The 19,820-nt window shown below is 44.5% G+C and overlaps 1 protein-coding gene and 1 non-coding gene across 2 annotated transcripts in view; one reads left to right on the top strand and one right to left on the bottom strand.

The window, feature by feature from the left end:
* The window catches only part of CLASP1 (cytoplasmic linker associated protein 1), a gene marked incomplete in the record, with an annotated part of 180,394 nt that overhangs the window by 123,331 nt on the left and 37,243 nt on the right, over positions 1-19,820 (bottom strand). The window contains 4 exon segments of the mRNA XM_056534144.1: positions 3,222-3,297; positions 3,382-3,473; positions 5,095-5,198; positions 12,326-12,404. Of these exon segments, the coding sequence (XP_056390119.1) occupies positions 3,222-3,297; positions 3,382-3,473; positions 5,095-5,198; positions 12,326-12,404 (351 nt within the window).
* On the top strand, positions 12,779-12,904 carry LOC130290166 (U4atac minor spliceosomal RNA). The gene has a single exon (XR_008847533.1). It is a non-coding gene; the product is annotated as a U4atac minor spliceosomal RNA (small nuclear RNA).

Consider the following 19,820-nt stretch of genomic DNA (forward strand, 5'->3'; position numbering starts at 1 on the left):
GGAAAAGAATTTCCACTGTAGTATTCAGCAGCTAATAAGTACAGGAAGGATTAAGATTTTTTTAATAGAAGTCATTTACAAATCTGTTTAACTTTCTGGCAACAGTTGATTTAAAAAAAAATAATAAAGTTTTTCACCGGAGTACCCCTTTAAGATAGGGGGAAGTTATCCTATACCGGATTACTTCTTTAAAGACGCTGCGGGGGACAAACAAGCCGAGCGTCAGCAGGATCATATAAATCATCTATCCACAAGCCTTACACTATGGGTTCAGAGCGCTGGTTTCTAGGGGAATCCATACAAAGAGGTGGGTACTGGGTACTGCCCTAGAAGCTATATCTGGGCCCAGTACTGCAGAGAATGGGTCATCTGTGCAGGAACCACAAGTGTCAGGACAAGAGACCCATTCACACAAATACAATGAACGTTGTAAGCAGCCGAAGCCCGGCAGACTGAAGCCACCAAAACAAGCGAGGGACGGCCCCATGACCCCGGATAAAAGATAGCACAGATTATTACTAATAGACGCACAATGAAGAGGCCCCAAAACCCAGCACTACGATCTATAAAACCTCCGTATAGGACAGCGGTCTTCAAACTGTGGCCCTCCAGCTGTTGCAAAACTACAACTCCCAGCATGCCCGGACAGCCGTTGGCTGTCCGGGCATGCTGGGAGTTGTAGTTTTGCAACAGCTGGAGGGCCACAGTTTGAAGACCACTGGTATAGGACAACCGTATAACCGCTGTGTACATAGAAGCAAGTGCTGGATAACATAACAGCCCTAATACTTACATGTAGGACACTGATTCCCAACCAGTGTGCCTCCAGCTGTTTCAAAACTACAAATCCCATCATGCTGGGAGCAAGCTTGTTGTGAAACACCTGCAGACTCACTAAGCAGTTTGGTTGCTGTCGCCTATTATTCTACAACATTAACCCTTGTGGTGAATTCCACCGAAAATTATAAAATAATGTCATAGCTAGAGATGAGCGAACTTACAGTAAATTCGATTCGTCACGAACTTCTCAGCTCGGCAGTTGATGTCTTTTCCTGCATAAATTAGTTCAGCTTTCAGGTGCTCCCGTGGGCTGGAAAAGTTGGATACAGTATTAGGAGACTCTTTCCTAGGAATGTATCCACCTTTTCCAGCCCACCGGAGCACCGGAAAGCTGAACTAATTTATGCAGGATAAGCCATCAACTGGTGAGCCGAGAAGTTTGTGACGAATCGAATTTACTGTAAGTTCGCTCATCTCTAGTCATAGCACCTGGATACAGATAAAACATCGATATCCAGGCCTATAAAACCTGCACCTGCTTAAAGTGAACAAAGCCCTCACTTAAAGGGGTACTCCGGTGGAAAACTTCTCTTCATTAAATCAACTGGTGCCAGAAAGTTAAAACACATTTGTAAATTACTTCTATTAAAAAAATCTTAATCCTTCCAGTACTTATTAGCTGCTGAATACTACAGAGGAAATTCTTCTCTTTTTTTTTTTTTAACACAGAGCTCTCTGCTGACATCACGAGCACAGTGCTCTCTTCTGACATCTCTGTCCATTTTAAGAACTGTCCTGAGTAGGAGAAAATCCCCATAGCAAACATATGCTGCTCTGGACAGTTCCTAAAATGGACAGAGATGTCAACAGAGAGCACTGTGGTCATGATGTCAACAGAGAGTTCTGTGTTTGTTCCAAAAAAAAAAAAAAAAAGAATTTCCTCTGTAGTATTCAGCAGCTAATAAGTACTGGAAGGGATTAAGATTTTTTTTAATAGAAGCAATTTGCAAATCTGTTTAACTTTCTGGCACCAGTTGATTTAAAAAAAATAAAATAAAATAAGTTTTCCACCGGAGGACCCCTTTAATACTGACCAGGTGCCAAATTATTCCCAGAATAATAAGCAAACAAGAAGCCGACACAGAACAGGACTGTGTGCTATACAGCCTCTCATCTGCAGGGGGAGCCACTTACCAGGGATCAGTGGTCTGCAACTAAAAGTTCATCCCCTGCTGCACAACTGCAACTCCCAGCCCGGCTGTATGGGCCAGATAAGTGTTTTAGTTTTGCAGCATCAGACGAGCTTCTGGATGCAGACGGCTGCCATAGATGAGCAGGTACAGGATTTATGTAGTCCGTTCCCAGTGTTTATGTGCAGCCAACATACTCCACAATATGTCACACACATACAATATCCATCTGGATGACACACAGGGGCGCTGCTCTACAGAGAAAACTTCACTCTCTAAAACTTTGTGTGTAATTTGAGGTTCTGGTAGTCCAGCATTAAAAAAAATGTATCCCCCTATCTGCAGGATAAGGGATAAAGTGACAGATCACAGGGGATCTGACATGTGTGACACCCTGTGATTTCCAAAATAGGGCCACAGCACTCGCTGCATTGTCTCCTGAGAGGGCCTAATATAACAGAGTACATTGCTCGTGTATCTCTGTCGCTCCCATAGAGAATGCATGGATCGTGTGCACAGAGGAAGGGTCGGGCCCAGCTCTGAATATTACTAGGGGGTCTTATTGGTCGGGAAACCCCCACAATTTTATCCTGTGGACCAGTGGTGCCCAAACTGTGGCCCACCAGATGTTGCAAAACTACAACTCCCAGCATGCCCGGACAGCCGTTGGCTGTCCGGGCATGCTGGGAGTTGTAGTTTTGCAACATCTGGAGGGCCACAGTTTGGGCACCACTACCATGGACAGTGGATAGGGCTGGAATTCAACTTTAAATCTAAAAACATTTTATGGAACAAACCTCCTGATTCTGCAATGCGAGAGGCAATAAGTATACCCCGAAATCTGGGCGGGTCATGTGATAGGACACGGACCCCCCTGCACCTTTATATAAAATAGGGGGGGGGGGGGGGAGAAATGATAACCAGTAAAGTGCTCAGAATGTCTCCAGTTCGGGCAGCACTATTACAATGGGAATCGCACTGCCGTTCAGACGACGTCTCTTTCACACACAAGTATTGTTGTCAGGATTTCACATTGGTATTTGCAGCCAAAACCAGGAATGAATCCTAAGGAGAAAACTCCAGTATTTTGGACCGGCTCCTGATTTTGGTTTCACAATACAAGAAAATTAGAAAATACTAAGACGGATTTTGTAATTCTATTTGCCTAGTTCCACGTATATGTTCCTGTGGTCATGTAAATCCTCTAGGTGGCGCTATAAGAAGGCCGCGATAATGACAGGAGCCGTTTACCTGGCTATTTGGGTCCCCGAGCAGGTTACATATATGAGGTACAATCTTGCTCAGCGTCAGGCTGTTTGCTCCATATCTGCAGAAGGAAAAGAAGATCAATATTCATATAGGTGCAGAGCGGGGGGGGAATGAGCAGCGGAGACGGGGGTCCGGAACTCACAAATTAAGGGTGGAAATAAGGCAGAGGCAGACGCCTTCCCGAGTGCGGAAATTCTTGTGTTTAAATCCTCCAAGCATCCGATCCCAGACATACTGGAGAGAGACAGGAGAGGAAGGGTTAACACATGTATGAACAGAGCAGAGTTACGTCAGCATTCCCCGCCCCCCCCCCCCCCCCCGTATAGTCAGTGACTAGTTCTGCAGTATCCCCCCCCCCCCCTGTATAGTCAGTGACTAGTTCTGCAGTATCCCCCCCCCCTGTATAATCAGTGACTAGTTCTGCAGTATCCCCCCCCCTGTATAGTCAGTGACTAGTTCTGCAGTATCCCCCCCCCCCCTGTATAGTCAGTGACTAGTTCTGCAGTATCCCCCCCCCCCTGTATAGTCAGTGACTAGTTCTGCAGTATCCCCCCCCTGTATAATCAGTGACTAGTTCTGCAGTATCCCCCCCCCCTGTATAGTCAGTGACTAGTTCTGCAGTATCCCCCCCCCTGTATAATCAGTGACTAGTTCTGCAGTATCCCCCCCCCTGTATAATCAGTGACTAGTTCTGCAGTATCCCCCCCCCCTGTATAATCAGTGACTAGTTCTGCAGTATCCCCCCCCTGTATAGTCAGTGACTAGTTCTGCAGTATCTCCCCCCCCCTGTATAGTCAGTGACTAGTTCTGCAGTATCTCCCCCCCCTGTATAGTCAGTGACTAGTTCTGCAGTATCTCCCCCCCCTGTATAGTCAGTGACTAGTTCTGCAGTATCTCCCCCCCCTGTATAGTCAGTGACTAGTTCTGCAGTATCCCCCCCCTGTATAGTCAGTGACTAGTTCTGCAGTATCCCCCCCCCCTGTATAATCAGTGACTAGTTCTGCAGTATCCCCCCCCCTGTATAATCAGTGACTAGTTCTGCAGTATCCCCCCCCCTGTATAATCAGTGACTAGTTCTGCAGTATCCCCCCCCCCTGTATAGTCAGTGACTAGTTCTGCAGTATCCCCCCCCCCCTGTATAGTCAGTGACTAGTTCTGCAGTATCCCCCCCCCCCCTGTATAGTCAGTGACTAGTTCTGCAGTATCCCCCCCCCCTTATATAGTCAGTGACTAGTTCTGCAGTATCCCCCCCTTATATAGTCAGTGACTAGTTCTGCAGTATCCCCCCCTTATATAGTCAGTGACTAGTTCTGCAGTATCCCCCCCCCTTATATAGTCAGTGACTAGTTCTGCAGTATCCCCCCCTTATATAGTCAGTGACTAGTTCTGCAGTATCCCCCCCCCCTGTATAGTCAGTGACTAGTTCTGCAGTATCCCCCCCCCTTATATAGTCAGTGACTAGTTCTGCAGTACCCCCCCCCCTGTATAGTCAGTGACTAGTTCTGCAGTACCCCCCCCCCCCTCCTTATATAGTCAGTGACTAGTTCTGCAGTATCCCCCCCTTATATAGTCAGTGACTAGTTCTGCAGTACCCCCCCCCCTTATATAGTCAGTGACTATTTCTGCAGTATCCAGGGTGACTGATGCATCTCTTCTAATCTAAAGCCGGTCATACACAGTCAGCAGAAGAGCGGCCATCTTTCCTGTTGCCCCGTACACTGGTTCGCTGAGCTGCAGATCCTGACAGGTGTTTTCTTATATGGATTTAATAAATTAATAGATTTTAAAGTAAAAGTAACAAAAAATAAATAGAAACCCAAATCAATCGGCACAAACAGAAGGTCGGGACACTCACCTGCGGGCTGGACGCCTGCTCCATTATCTTTACAAGTAACGCCTGATCCTGATCTCTCACCGAGTCTTTTGCGTCCCCCAATCGGTCAATCAAACTTGGCAGAACTGAAACAGAAGGGTAAAGATTAAGTGAAGGGTCACGTGGAACGGATCCACAAAATATGTTACGGATCCGCCGATAACACGACCCTATAGTCCAGCTGATCTCCCCGTGTGTGACAATCCACCACTACAAGCAGTCACACAGGGATGTGAGAGTCACCGTGCGAATGCCCAGGGTACTCAGGGTGCCCGCTTTGTAATGTAAGTATGTGCGCCCGGCAACTCGCAGGTCCCTGTGTAGCTGCTTTTAGCGGAAAATTGCCGCTGTGAGCGCACACGAGGGAAAATGCGGATCCGTTAAGTGTGACCCAACCCTAAAACGACAGCCACATCAATATTGATATAACACAGAAATAACAGAGTCCTGCTGGTTGTTGTTGTGCTGAGGACCCAAAGTCCTGTAATGAGAATTTCACCTTACGGTAAAGTGTACAAGGGATTTATTCTATAATAGGGGGAGAGGAGCTGAGATACATGATACAGGAAGTAGGGAACAAAAACTATTAAAGGGGTACTCCAGTGGAAATTTTTTTTTTTAAATCAACTGGTGCCAGAAAGTTAAACAGATTTGCAAATTACTTCTATTAAAAAATCTTTACCCTTCCGGTAGTTTTTAGCAGCTATATACTACAGAGGAAATTCCTTTCTTTTTGAATTTCTTTATTTTTTTTGTCTTGTCCACAGTGCTCTCTGCTGACACCTGATGCCCGTATCCGGAACTGTCCAGAGCAGGAGAAAATCCCCATAGCAAACCTATGCTGCTCTGGACAGTTCCTGACATGGACAGAGGTGTCAGCAGAGAGCACTGTGGACAAGACAAAAAATATGTTCAAAAAGAAAATAATTTCCTCTCTGTAGCATACAGCTGCTAAAAAGTAATGGAAGGGTAAAGATTTTTTAATAGAAGTAATTTACAAATCTGTTTAACTTTCTGGCACCAGTTGATTAAAAAAAAAAAAAAAAAAAAAAAAAGGGTTTTCCACCGGAGTACCCCTTTAATGTACACTAGGAGGATTCTTTTCTTCTCTATTAAGGAGTAGCAGTGGTCTGGAGCATCAAGCCATCGAGTGCAGAACCGGGGACCCTCTAATGACTATGGGGCCGAGAACTGAAGGGGACACAAGGTGCGGCAGGAATGTCCTGAATGTTCTGCTGAGCAGAGAGAAAAGACTGATGATCCCTATAGGATTATGGCGACAATGATTTCTGATAGGTCTGGTAATAGGGAACATATAAGGGGCAGCACTGGAATAACTTACATCAAGTTCCCGCATCAGTATGTACAGCGCATTCACAAAGTCTTCACACCCTTTTATTTTTCACATTTTATGTTGCTTTTTGTGGTATAATAAAAAAATAAATAAATAAAATTTAAAAAAACAGCCGTCTATATAAGGTCTCACAGCTGACAATGTATATCAGAGCAAACACCAAGATATGAGGGGGAAAGAACTGCCTGTAGAGCTCAGACACAGCCCTGTCTATATAAGGTCTCACAGCTGACAATGTATATCAGAGCAAACACCAAGATATGAGGGGGAAAGAACTGCCTGTAGAGCTCAGACACAGCCCTGTCTATATAAGGTCTCACAGCTGACAATGTATATCAGAGCAAACACCAAGATATGAGGAGGAAAGAACTGCCTGTAGAGCTCAGACACAGTCCTGTCTATATAAGGTCTCACAGCTGACAATGTATATCAGAGCAAACACCAAGATATGAGGGAGAAAGAACTGCCTATAGAGCTCAGACACAGCCCTGTCTATATAAGGTCTCACAGCTGACAATGTATATCAGAGCAAACACCAAGATATGAGGGGGAAAGAACTGCCTGTAGAGCTCAGACACAGCCCTGTCTATATAAGGTCTCACAGCTGACAATGTATATCAGAGCAAACACCAAGATATGAGGGGGAAAGAACTGCCTATAGAGCTCAGACACAGTCCTGTCTATATAAGGTCTCACAGCTGACAATGTATATCAGAGCAAACACCAAGATATGAGGGGGAAAGAACTGCCTGTAGAGCTCAGACACAGACCTGTCTATATAAGGTCTCACAGCTGACAATGTATATCAGAGCAAACACCAAGATATGAGGTGGATAGAACTGCCTGTAGAGCTCAGACACAGACCTGTCTATATAAGGTCTCACAGCTGACAATGTATATCAGAGCAAACACCAAGCCATGAGGGGGAAATAACTGCTTGCAGAGATCAGACACAGTCCTGTCTATATAAGGTCTCACAGAGGACAATATACAGGGTGCGCCATTTCTATGGATACACCTTAATAACATGGGAATGGTTGGTGATATAACTTCCAGTTTGTGGCACATTAGTATATGTGAGGGGGGAGACTTTTCAAGATGGGTGGTGACCATGGCGGACATTTTGAAGTTGGACACTTTGAATCCAACTTTTGTTTTTTCAATAGGAAGAGGGTCATGTGACACATAAAACTTATTGGGATTTTCACAAGAAAAACAATGATGTTCTTGGTTTTAACGTAACTTTATTCTTTCATGAGTTATTTACAAGTTTCTGATCACTTATAAAATGTCTTCAATGTGCTGCCCATTGTGTTGGATTGTCAATGGATTGTCAATTCTCTATATACTGCTATATACTACTATATACACCGCAGGAGAAATGCTAGCACAGGCTTCCAGTATCCGTATACACTGCTATATACTACTATATACACCGCAGGAGAAATGCGAGCACAAGCTTCCAGTATCTGTATACACTGCTATATACTACTATATATACCACAGGAGAAATGCTAGCACAGGCTTCCAGTATCCGTATACACTGCTATATACTACTATATAAACCGCAGGAGAAATGCTAGCACAGGCTTCCAGTATCTGTATACACTGCTATATACTACTATATACACCGCAGGAGAAATGCTAGCACAGACTTCCAGTATCCTTATACACTGCTATATACTACTATATACACCGCAGGAGAAATGCTAGCACAGGCTTCCAGTATCCATATACACTGCTATATACTACTATATACACCGCAGGAGAAATGCTAGCACAGGCTTCCAGTATCTGTATACACTGCTATATACTACTATATACACCGCAGGAGAAATGCCAGCACAGGCTTCCAGTATCCGTATACACTGCTATATACTACTATATACACCGCAGGAGAAATGCTAGCACAGGCTTCCAGTATCCGTATACACTGCTATATACTACTATATACACTGCAGGAGAAATGCTAGCACAGGCTTCCAGTATCCATATACACTGCTATATACTACTATATACACCGCAGGAGAAATGCAAGCACAGGCTTCCAGTATCCATATACACTGCTATATACTACTATATACACCGCAGGAGAAATGCCAGCACAGGCTTCCAGTATCCATATACACTGCTATATACTACTATATACACCACAGGAGAAATGCTAGCACAGGCTTCCAGTATCCGTATACACTGCTATATACTACTATATACACCGCAGGAGAAATGCTAGCACAGGCTTCCAGTATCCGTATACACTGCTATATACTACTATATACACCGCAGGAGAAATGCTAGCACAGGCTTCCAGTATCCGTATACACTGCTATATACTACTATATACACCACAGGAGAAATGCCAGCACAGGCTTCCAGTATTCGTATACACTGCTATATACTACTATATACACAGCAGGAGAAATGCTAGCACAGGCTTCCAGTATCCATATACACTGCTATATACTACTATATACACCGCAGGAGAAATGCTAGCACAGGCTTCCAGTATCCGTATACACTGCTATATACTACTATATACACTGCAGGAGAAATGCTAGCACAGGCTTCCAGTATCCGTATACACTGCTATATACTACTATATACACCGCAGGAGAAATGCTAGCACAGGCTTCCAGTATCGGTATACACTGCTATATACTACTATATACACCGCAGGAGAAATGCTAGCACAGGCTTCCAGTATCCGTATACACTGCTATATACTACTATATACACCGCAGGAGAAATGCTAGCACAGGCTTCCAGTATCCGTATACACTGCTATATACTACTATATACCCCGCAGGAGAAATGCTAGCACAGGCTTCCAGTATCTGTATACACTGCTATATACTACTATATACACTGCAGGAGAAATGCTAGCACAGGCTTCCAGTATCCGTATACACTGCTATATACTACTATATACACCGCAGGAGAAATGCTAGCACAGGCTTCCAGTATCCGTATACACTGCTATATACTACTATATACACCGCAGGAGAAATGCTAGCACAGGCTTCCAGTATTCGTATACACTGATATATACTACTATATACACCACAGGAGAAATGCTAGCACAGGCTTCCAGTATCCGTATACACTGCTATATACTATTATATACACCGCAGGAGAAATGCTAGCACAGGCTTCCAGTATCCGTATACACTGCTATATACTACTATATACACCGCAGGAGAAATGCTAGCACAGGCTTTCAGTATCCGTATACACGGCTATATACTACTATATACACCGCAGGAGAAATGCTAGCACAGGCTTCCAGTATCCGTATACACTGCTATATACTACTATATACACCGCAGGAGAAATGCTAGCACAGGCTTTCAGTATCCGTATACACTGCTATATACACCACAGGAGAAATGCTAGCACAGGCCTCCAGTATCCGTATACACTGCTATATACTACTATATACACCGCAGGAGAAATGCTAGCACAGGCTTCCAGTATCCATATACACTGCTATATACTACTATATACACCACAGGAGAAATGCTAGCACAGGCTTCAGTATCCGTATACACTGCTATATACTACTATATATACCGCAGGAGAAATGCTAGCACAGGCTTCCAGTATCCATATACACTGCTATATACTACTATATACACTGCAGGAGAAATGCTAGCACAGGCTTCCAGTATCCATATACACTGCTATATACTACTATATACACCACAGGAGAAATGCTAGCACAGGCTTCCAGTATCCGTATACACTGCTATATACTACTATATACACCGCAGGAGAAATGCTAGCACAGGCTTTCAGTATCCGTATATACTACTATATACACCGCAGGAGAAATGCTAGCACAGGCTTCCAGTATCCGTATACACTGCTATATACTAGGGATCGACCGATTATCGGTATGGCCGATATTAATCGGCCGATGATCACGATTTTGGGCATTATCGGTATCAGCAATTACCTTGCCGATAAGCCGATAATGCCCCGCCCCCCACCGCACCGCGTCGCACCCCCCACCGTAGTGCTGGGCGGTATAACGGTATGGATTTTTGCCCATACCGCTATACCGGTCGTGCCCCTCCCCCACCCTCCGAGTCAATAAAAAAAATTAAACTTACCCGTAATGGGGGTGGTCCGGGCCATCCATCCTTCCTGTAGTGTCCGGCAGCATTCCGGGTGGAGGGTGAACCGGTCCGGGCTGTCCTTCTACAGGGGTCATCTTCTCCACTCCGGGAAGGCTCCGGCCTAGTACGCTGCATAGACGCCGCTACGCCGTGACGTCAGGTGCGTCACTGCACACGGGGGTCACTGCGCAGCGGCGTCTATGCTGCGTTACTAGGCCGGAGCCTTCCCGGAGTGGAGAAGAGGACCCCCGGAGAAGAAGTACAGCCCGGACCAGTTCACCCTCCACCTGGAATGCCGCCGGACACTACAGGAAGGAAGGATGGCCCGGACCATCCTGACAGGTAGGGGGAGAGAAGCAGCTGGTGGAGGCGGCGGCGGCCATAGGCGGCCGAAATTCCCAATAAGTTTGATATGTCACATGACCCTATTGAAAAAACAAAAGTTGGATTCAAAATGGCCGCCATGGTCCCCACCCATCTTGAAAAGTCTCCCCCCCTCACATATACTAATGTGCCACAAACAGGAAGTTAAAATCACCAACCATTCCCATTTTATTAAGGTGTATCCATAGAAATGGCCCACCCTGAATATCACAGCAAACACCAAGCCATGAGGGGGAAAGAACTGCTTGTAGAGCTCAGACAGTCCTGTCTATATAAGGTCTCACAGCGGATAATGTATGTCAGAGCAAATACCAAGCCATGAGGATGGAAGAATTGCCAGTAGAGCTCAGAAACAGACCTGTCTATATAAGGTCTCACAGCTGACAATGTATATCAGAGCAAACACCAAGCCATGAGGGGAAAAGGACTGCCCGTAGAGCTCACACACAGCCCTGTCTATATATGGTCTCACAGCTGACAATGTATATCAGAGCAAACACCAAGCCATGAGGGGAAAAGGACTGCGCCTTACAGCAAGACAGGTTAGGGGTGAGGGAAAGCTGAATGGAGTAAAGCAGATATTCTTCATGAAAACCTGATTCAGAGCGCTCTGGACCTCAGACTTGGCCAAGGGTTCACCTTCCAAGGAAACAATGACCCTAAGCACACGGCCAAGACAACAGAGGAGCCAAATAGAGACAACTCTGTGAATGTCTGAGTGGCCGAGCAAGAGCCCAAACCCAATGGAACATGGAGAGACCAGAGAATGGCTTCCACTGAAGGTCCCCATCTAACCTGACAGAGCGGAGAGGATCTGCAGAGAAGAATGGCAGAAAATGCCTAAGACTTTCTGTATACATTGTATATAGTGACCGGGGGTGAAGACTTTCTGTATACATTGTATATAGTGACCGGGGGTGAAGACTTTCTGTATACATTGTATATAGTGACTGGGGGTGAAGACTTTCTGTATACATTGTATATAGTGACTGGGGGTGAAGACTTTCTGGATACATTGTATATAGTGACCGGGGTGAAGACCTTCTGGACACATTGTATATAGTGACCGGGGGTGAAGACTTTCTGGATACATTGTATATAGTGACCGGGGGTGAAGACTTTCAGGATACATTGTATATAGTGACCGGGGGTGAAGACTTTCTGGATACATTGTATATAGTGACTGGGGGTGAAGACTTTCAGGATACTTTGTATATAGTGACCGGGGGTGAAGACTTTCTGGATACATTGTATATAGTGATCGGTGGTGTCTGGGCCTGCTGGGAGTTGTAGTTTTGCAACAGCTGAAGGCACACTGACCTAGAAGCTTTAATTTATTATATAGATTCCACATTACCTGTTCCAATCTGAGATTTGAATCGATCCTGCAGACGTGTGACTAACGCAGTCAACATATCCATTCCCAGGAGAGCGACCTGCGAGAAGAAAAAAAAAAATTAGGAAAAAAAAGGTTAAAATAAAAATATTAAATTTGTTTGAATATCAAAGTATAATTGAAAAGACAAACACTTCACTTCATCGCACATCGTCCAGATGGACATAAAAGTGAAAATTCCCCGGCATGCAAATTAGTAAGTGCAAGGCATTCTGGGTAAAATACATTTCTTGCAAACAAAGGGGCGTTTCGCTGTATTTTTAAAGGGCAAGAAATTGGTAAAACCTGCATCCTGAACGGCGCTTGTGTCTGTAACATCCCAGCAACAATAGACGTGTCGTCCTGAAAGTAGTCACCGCAAGCTACAACGGGTGTCAGGATTACCCAACAAAATTCCATGTGCTGGAGAAGACAACCATCCTGGTCTTGGGGTGAGCGACTGGCCAATGAACGTCTAGTGAGGGCAGTACTGCTAACACCGATGACAACACTTTAGCGCCACTAGTGTGCAAACGCTAGCGCGGTGCAATTTTTGGAATCCTCCTTCCATACGGTTAACAATAGCCTTATAAAATGAAATATAAATGCTCCTTACCACTAGATGGCAGCAGAGCTCCATAATTGAATGTCTTCCACCAATAGATGGCAGCAGAGCTCTAAATCTGAGCACACAAGACTGTAAGATCCTATGATACAGGATTTCCAGACAGAATTTCCGTCAGAGATCCCTCGGGCAGTGCAAGAAACATGCGCAGACTGCAATGCCGCCCATTGATGGAAATGCATTTCTGCACGGATCTGCCAAAAGATCAGTGCAGAGATTTCAGAAGTGTGAACCTGACCTTAATGGGGTACTCAGCTGGAAAACTTTTATTTTATTTTTTAAATCAACTGGTGCCAGAAAGTTAAACAGATTTGTAAATTACTTCTATTATAAAATCTCAATCCTTCCAGTACTTATTAGCTGCCGAATACTACAGAGGAAATTATTTTCTTTTTGGAACACAGTGCTCTCTGCTGACACCTCTGTCCATTTTAGGAACTGTCCAGAGCAGCATATGTTTGCTATGGGGATTTTCTCCTACTCTGGACATTTCCTAAAATGGACAGAGGTGTCAGCAGAGAGCACTGTGTTCCAAAAAGAAAATAATTTCCTCTGTAGTATTCAGCAGCTAATAAGTACTGGAAGGATTGAGATTTTTTAAAAGAAGTAATTTACAAATCTGTTTAACTTTCCGGCACCAGTTGATTTAAGGAAAAAAAAATTTAAAAAAAGTTTTCCACCGGAGTACCCCTTTAAGCCATGTTTACACGGCAGAATGTCCGCAGAAAAAAAAATTCAGCACCGGTATTCCGCTGCAGCAGAGTCCCATTGACTTCAATGGGATTCTGCTGCACTGTGCACACAGCGGAATTTTGGCAGCAGAAAGATTCCGGTATCTGCAGAAAGTCCATGAGATCGCACATTTCCTAGCGCCCACAGGATTATTCAAATGCACAGAATGTCCATGCGTATTTTCTGGACGGACATTCCGCATGGAATCGACCATGTGAACATAGCCTTATAAAGATGCTTGTGTTGCTATATAGCAGTGTTCTCCAGCTATTACAAAACCACAACTACCATCAGATGAAGGCCGCCGCCGCCACGCGCGATACAGGTATTCATTTCAGACCACCTACCCGGTCACAACCATAGAACAGTGTGCCTCCAGCTGTTGCAAAACTACAACTCCCAGCAGGCCCGGACAGTGGCTGCCAGGGATCCCAGGGTGACAGGACGAGGTGACGTGGATGGAGGATAAGCCCCTCCTGATTATAGGAGCTCAGGGCTTTAGAGGATCTTATGTGACGTCCTTCATCCTGGGCCGAGGCTTCCAGGGAGCTAAACAACTTCATTATGGGATCAGGAAACTGTGTGTAAACTTCCTGCAACCCACAGCGGGACTGCAAACCCATCGTACATGCTGGACGTGCGGGACTGCAAACCCATCGTACATGCTGGACGTGCGGGACTGCAAACCCATCGTACATGCTGGACGGGCGGGACTGCAAACCCATCGTACATGATGGACGGGCGGGACTGCAAACCCATCGTACATGATGGACGGGCGGGACTGCAAACCCATCGTACATGATGGACGGGCGGGACTGCAAACCCATCGTACATGATGGACGGGCGGGACTGCAAACCCATCGTACATGATGGACGAGCGGGACTGCAAACCCATCTTACATGCTGGACGAGCGGGACTGCAAACCCATCTTACATGCTGGACTGCAAACACAGCGTACATGTTGGACGAGCGGGACTGCAAACCCATCGTACATGATGGACGGGCGGGACTGCAAACTCATCGTACATGCCCCCCCCCCAGTGTCACCCAATGCTGCGGGTGGGCACCAGGACCTTCCCCAACCCCCACCTGGGACTTCAATAAATACAAATCATTGCAACCCCCTACAGAGAGTGCTAATATACCCCCCAAATCTTGCATCAACCTCAATCCAGAGCCGCTCCATACTGCAGGACCCCCAGAGCTCAAGGAGAACGTTCTGAGGAGACTCATATTTGGGGGGCCACGCCCCCCCCCAAAAAAACATAAAAATCATGGTTAATACACCTGATGTTTATTGCGGCTGCAGTAAGGCTGGATCCACAGATTACGTTTTTTGCACATTTTTTTTGGGCTGTTCTAGTGGAGTTTTTAGGTGCTTGTTAAAAAGGCAGGTAAAAGCCCATTTAGGTTAGGGTCACACGTAGCGTAAATGCTGCGTATTTGAGGCACGTGCGTTTTTCTGTGCTAGCAAAGTCTATGGTGAATAATAATAAACACCCATATACTTTGCTATCACTGAAAAATGCACATGAATCAAATACTACATGTGACCCTACACTAAAAAAAGAAGAAAAAAAAAAAAAGAAAGAAAAGAAAAAAAAAAGAAAAAAAGAAAAATAAATTGCATGGTTTTTGCAATTTTGCAGAGTTTCGCTTTTGGTTCTGCTATTTTGATAGATAAAATAAAAATGTACACATTTTTAATTTTTTTTGTATTTTTTTTTAACCTGTAAAAGTCACATAGCCAAAAACCAAAAACTACACTGCAAAAAAAAAAAAAAATATTTAAAAAAATTACAAAGATAAAAAAATGTATATTAAAAATACAATACTGAAACATGCTTGTGGTCATCTAAAATAAAGAAATAAAATAAATAAAGAGCTTGTATCTGCATTTAAAGGGTTATTTTAGCCCTCCCCAGAGCACTGTACTGTACTGTGGTATCTCCCATAAGCAATGCATAAGGTGTGTGCTCACCCCCCCCCCCCCAAATAAAATCAGCGTACAGAACCAGGGTCGCGTTCTATAGACCGTCAAATCCTCCATTTTTCAGGCGCTTCAGATGCTGCAGACCATTAATTTACACGTGAAGGGCAAAAAATAAATAAAAGTAATAAAACTAATAAAAAGTAATATTTGAGGCCAAATCAACAAAGCTGCAGAGTGGCCTAAAAAAAATAAAAAAATAAATAAATAAAAATGCGACCGATACCGCAACTTGGTCCGGGATCCTGACACCACTTGAAGGCAGCGTTTTCCAAACAGTGTGCCTCCAGCTGTTGCAAAACTACAACAACCAGCATGCCTGGACAGCCTTTGGCTGTCCAGGCATGCTGGGAGTTGTAGTTTTGCAACAGCTGGAGGCACACTGTTTGGAAAACGCTGCTCTAAGGCCTTGTTCCCGCCTGTCAATAGGTCAGTGCTTATGTCTGCGTCAGACTGTTGCGGATATAAGCGCCAAATCTTTACGCCCCATGAAGTTCATTGACTCCGTCCACACTGCGGAGATATTCCGGGCGGGGATTCTATCTCCCGTGGGCGCTAAGACCACACGGATGTGCGCAGTCTCCATAGACAGCAATGCAAACTGCCAGAATTTCACCAAAAGATTGAACGCATCCATTCATATGGCGGGTCCCCAACCCGGGAATTTCTGCTGCCAAATCATCAGCGGCAAAAATTTCCCGGTGTAAAAGGTTTTCTTGTTTCTGGAGATAAGGGGAACTATGTTACGCTAACATTTTGGGGATAGAGCCCTTTTTCAAGGACAGACAGCTGACCGATACAAGCGCCAATTAACTATACGCAAGACTAATGACATAAGGGGTTATCCAGGATTAGACAGACAGAGATGATTTCTTCCTAAAACAGCGCCACCACTGTCATCAGGCTGCATGCGGTATTACAACATGACCCCATTCACTTCAATTGAACAGAGCTGCAGTACCGCGCACAGCCTGAGAACTGGGATGGCGCTGTTTTTGGGGAAAAAATAAATAAATGTCTAATTGTTGATAAAGCCATTTAGTATGGAGTGAAGGACCGTGAGAATTAAGGCTGGATCTTGTGTGGTCAGTCACTTCCATTGCTATCTTTTTAACACGGGGAGAAGCGCTTCATGCGCTACGATATTTTTGCGCCCAAGCGATCCGCCAATGAACGAACATTTTGCTGTTTTGTCGCTGAATAATCTAGTTAGTGATAGTGGAATAGAGGAGAGTATAGAGAAGTGTTTCCCAACCAGGGTGCCTCCGGCTGTAGCAAAACTACAACTCCCAGCATGCCCGGACAGCCGTTGGCTGTCCGGGCATGCTGGGAGTTGTAGTTTTGCAACAGCTGGAGGCACACTGTTTGGAAAACACAGCTCTAAGGCCTTGTTTCTGCCTTGATAAAGGCCTTGTTAACCTGTCAGGACTAATGTCTGCGTCATACTAGGAGTTGTAGTTTTGCAACAGCTGGAGGCACCCTGGTTGGGAAACACTGATACAGACAGTAAAAGCTTCTATGTAAATACAAGTGACAGTGAGAAAACAAATCTGCCAGCGTCGGCGGCCATGATAAAATATTCATTACACTCATGCCAGGCGCGGCTCTCATTTGTCAGCAGCACAATCTGGAGAGAGTGACTAAAATAAAAAGGTGCGGCGCAGGAGAGGAGGCGCTGCGGCTCCCGTCCGTATCGCTTACACGTGCTGAGCGAGCAGATGGGGGGGGGGGGGGTGTTCGGAGCGGAGACACTACAAACGCATGTGCCATCTCCTCCCGCAGACCGAAAATAGAAGCGAGGAAAGTCACCTCCATAGCCGCGTGTCACCTACAGCTGAGGGTGTCACTCAACGCACACCCTGACCCCTCCTCACACTCCTCTACGGACACAAGGCGAAGCCGCTCCCCCCCCCCCCCCAATCGGGGTAATCATTTACATCCTCAGCTGAGCGGCCATAATAAACCTTCACATGACCGCAGGTAAAATAGGACGTGACCAAGCGAGCGACACCGAACACAAAAAAAAAAAACGTGATCACCAATAAAAGTGACGAATCGCATCCAGGACAGATCATCCAGACGCCGCGCACAATATGGAGCACAGGAACCGCAAGCAAAAAGAGATGTCGTATAGCGACATTAGGCTACAATTACACGGAACGTATCGGCTGCGGTCTTCAACTATTGATATTGATTAACCCGCCTCAAATCCACGACAGATCCGTTACACGTGACTGCGTTCTTAAATTCCGGTCACGTAAATAAAGATGTGCTGCGTCGCCCTGTATGGGCTGTGCTGCTTTACGGCTAAGCAATGCAAATAGGCCCGCAATGCAACCCAAATGGCCAGACTGATGTAAGGGCAGCTTGGACTGTTGCGTTGCGATTTCCTTTGCATTGCCGCAAGGCGGGGCAACGGATACAGGGAGACATGGCAAATCTTGGGTCGCACATGTCCTGCGACAGCCAAAAATCACTGTGTGGCCCCCACCTCAAGATTTTGCTTTATATTAATAAACTTTCTATATTAATTCCTTAAAGGGGTTATCCAGGAAAAAACTATATATATATATATATATATATATATATATATATATATATATATATATATATATATCTCAACTGGCTCCAGAATATATATATATATATATATATATATATATATATATATATATATATATATATATATATATATCTCAACTGGCTCCAGAAAGTTAAGGAGATTTGTAAATTACTTCTGTTAAAAAATCTTAATCCTTTCAGTAGTTATGAGCTTCTGAAGTTAAGGTTGTTCTTTTCTGTCTAAGTGCTCTCTGATGACACCTGTCTCGGGAAATACCCAGTTTAGAAGCAAATTCCCATAGCAAACCTCTTCTAAACTGGGCGTTTCCCGAGACACGTGTCATCAGAGAGCACTTAGACAGAAAAGAACAACCTTAACTTCAGAAGCTCATAAGTACTGAAAGGATGAAGATTTTTTAATAGAAGTAATTTACAAATCTGCTTAACTTTCTGGAGCCAGTTGAGATATATATATATATATATATATATATATATATATATATATATATATATATATATATATATATATATATATATATCTCAACTGGCTCCAGAAAGTTAAGCAGATTTGTAAATTACTTCTATTAAAAAATCTTCATCCTTTCAGTACTTTTTAGCAGAGGAAATTATTTTCTTTTTGAATTTCTTTTTTGTCTTGCACTTTGCAGTGCTCTCTGCTGACACCTGATGCCCGTATCAGGAACTGACCAGAGCAGGAAAAAAAATCCTCATAGCAAACCTGTGCTGCTCTGGACAGTTCCTGACACGGACAGAGGTGTCAGCAGAGAGCACTGTGGACAAGACAAAAGAAATTCAAAAAGAGTAGAATTTCCTATGTAGCATACAGCTGCTAAAATGTACTGGAAGGGTGAGGATTTTTTAATAGAAGTAATTTACAAATCTGTTTAACTTTCTGGCACCAGTCCATAAAAAAATTAAAAAAATATAAATAAATGTTTTCCACCAGAGTACCCCTTTAAATCCCTCCAAGGTGTCATTCATGTCATGTGGGTACTCAGCCCCATTCTGCATTATCTATATTGTGGGGTCACAGGTCAGGTGCCCATAGGTCCGGCACTATTCCCCTCTTCCGCCTTTGCAGCATCGGAGATGGTGCTGGAATAATCCATTGCTCTGCATCAGTGTACATATACACCAGTCATACTGATTGATAATGATCGCTCATATGTAGCAAAACTACAACTCCCAGCATGCCCGGACAGCCAACGGCTGTCCGGGCATGCTGGTAGTTGTAGTTTCGCTACAGTTGGACACCAGTGTTATTGGAAAGCACACTACATACAGGAAATACAGTTCTGCCTTGGCCATATGATGTACACAAAGCTTCTGTTCAATGAAAGCAAGCAGAGATATTAAAGGGGTATTCCAGGAAAAACTTAGATATATAGATATATATATCTATATATCTAAGTTTTTCCTGGAATACCCCTTTAATATCTCTGCTTGCTTTCATTGAACAGAAGCTTTGTGTACATCATATGGCCAAGGCAGAACTGTATTTCCTGTATGTAGTGTGCTTTCCAATAACACTGGTGTCCAACTGTAG

Source organism: Hyla sarda, chromosome 8, assembly GCF_029499605.1.
Source record: "Hyla sarda isolate aHylSar1 chromosome 8, aHylSar1.hap1, whole genome shotgun sequence".
Classification (NCBI taxonomy): domain Eukaryota; kingdom Metazoa; phylum Chordata; class Amphibia; order Anura; family Hylidae; genus Hyla; species Hyla sarda.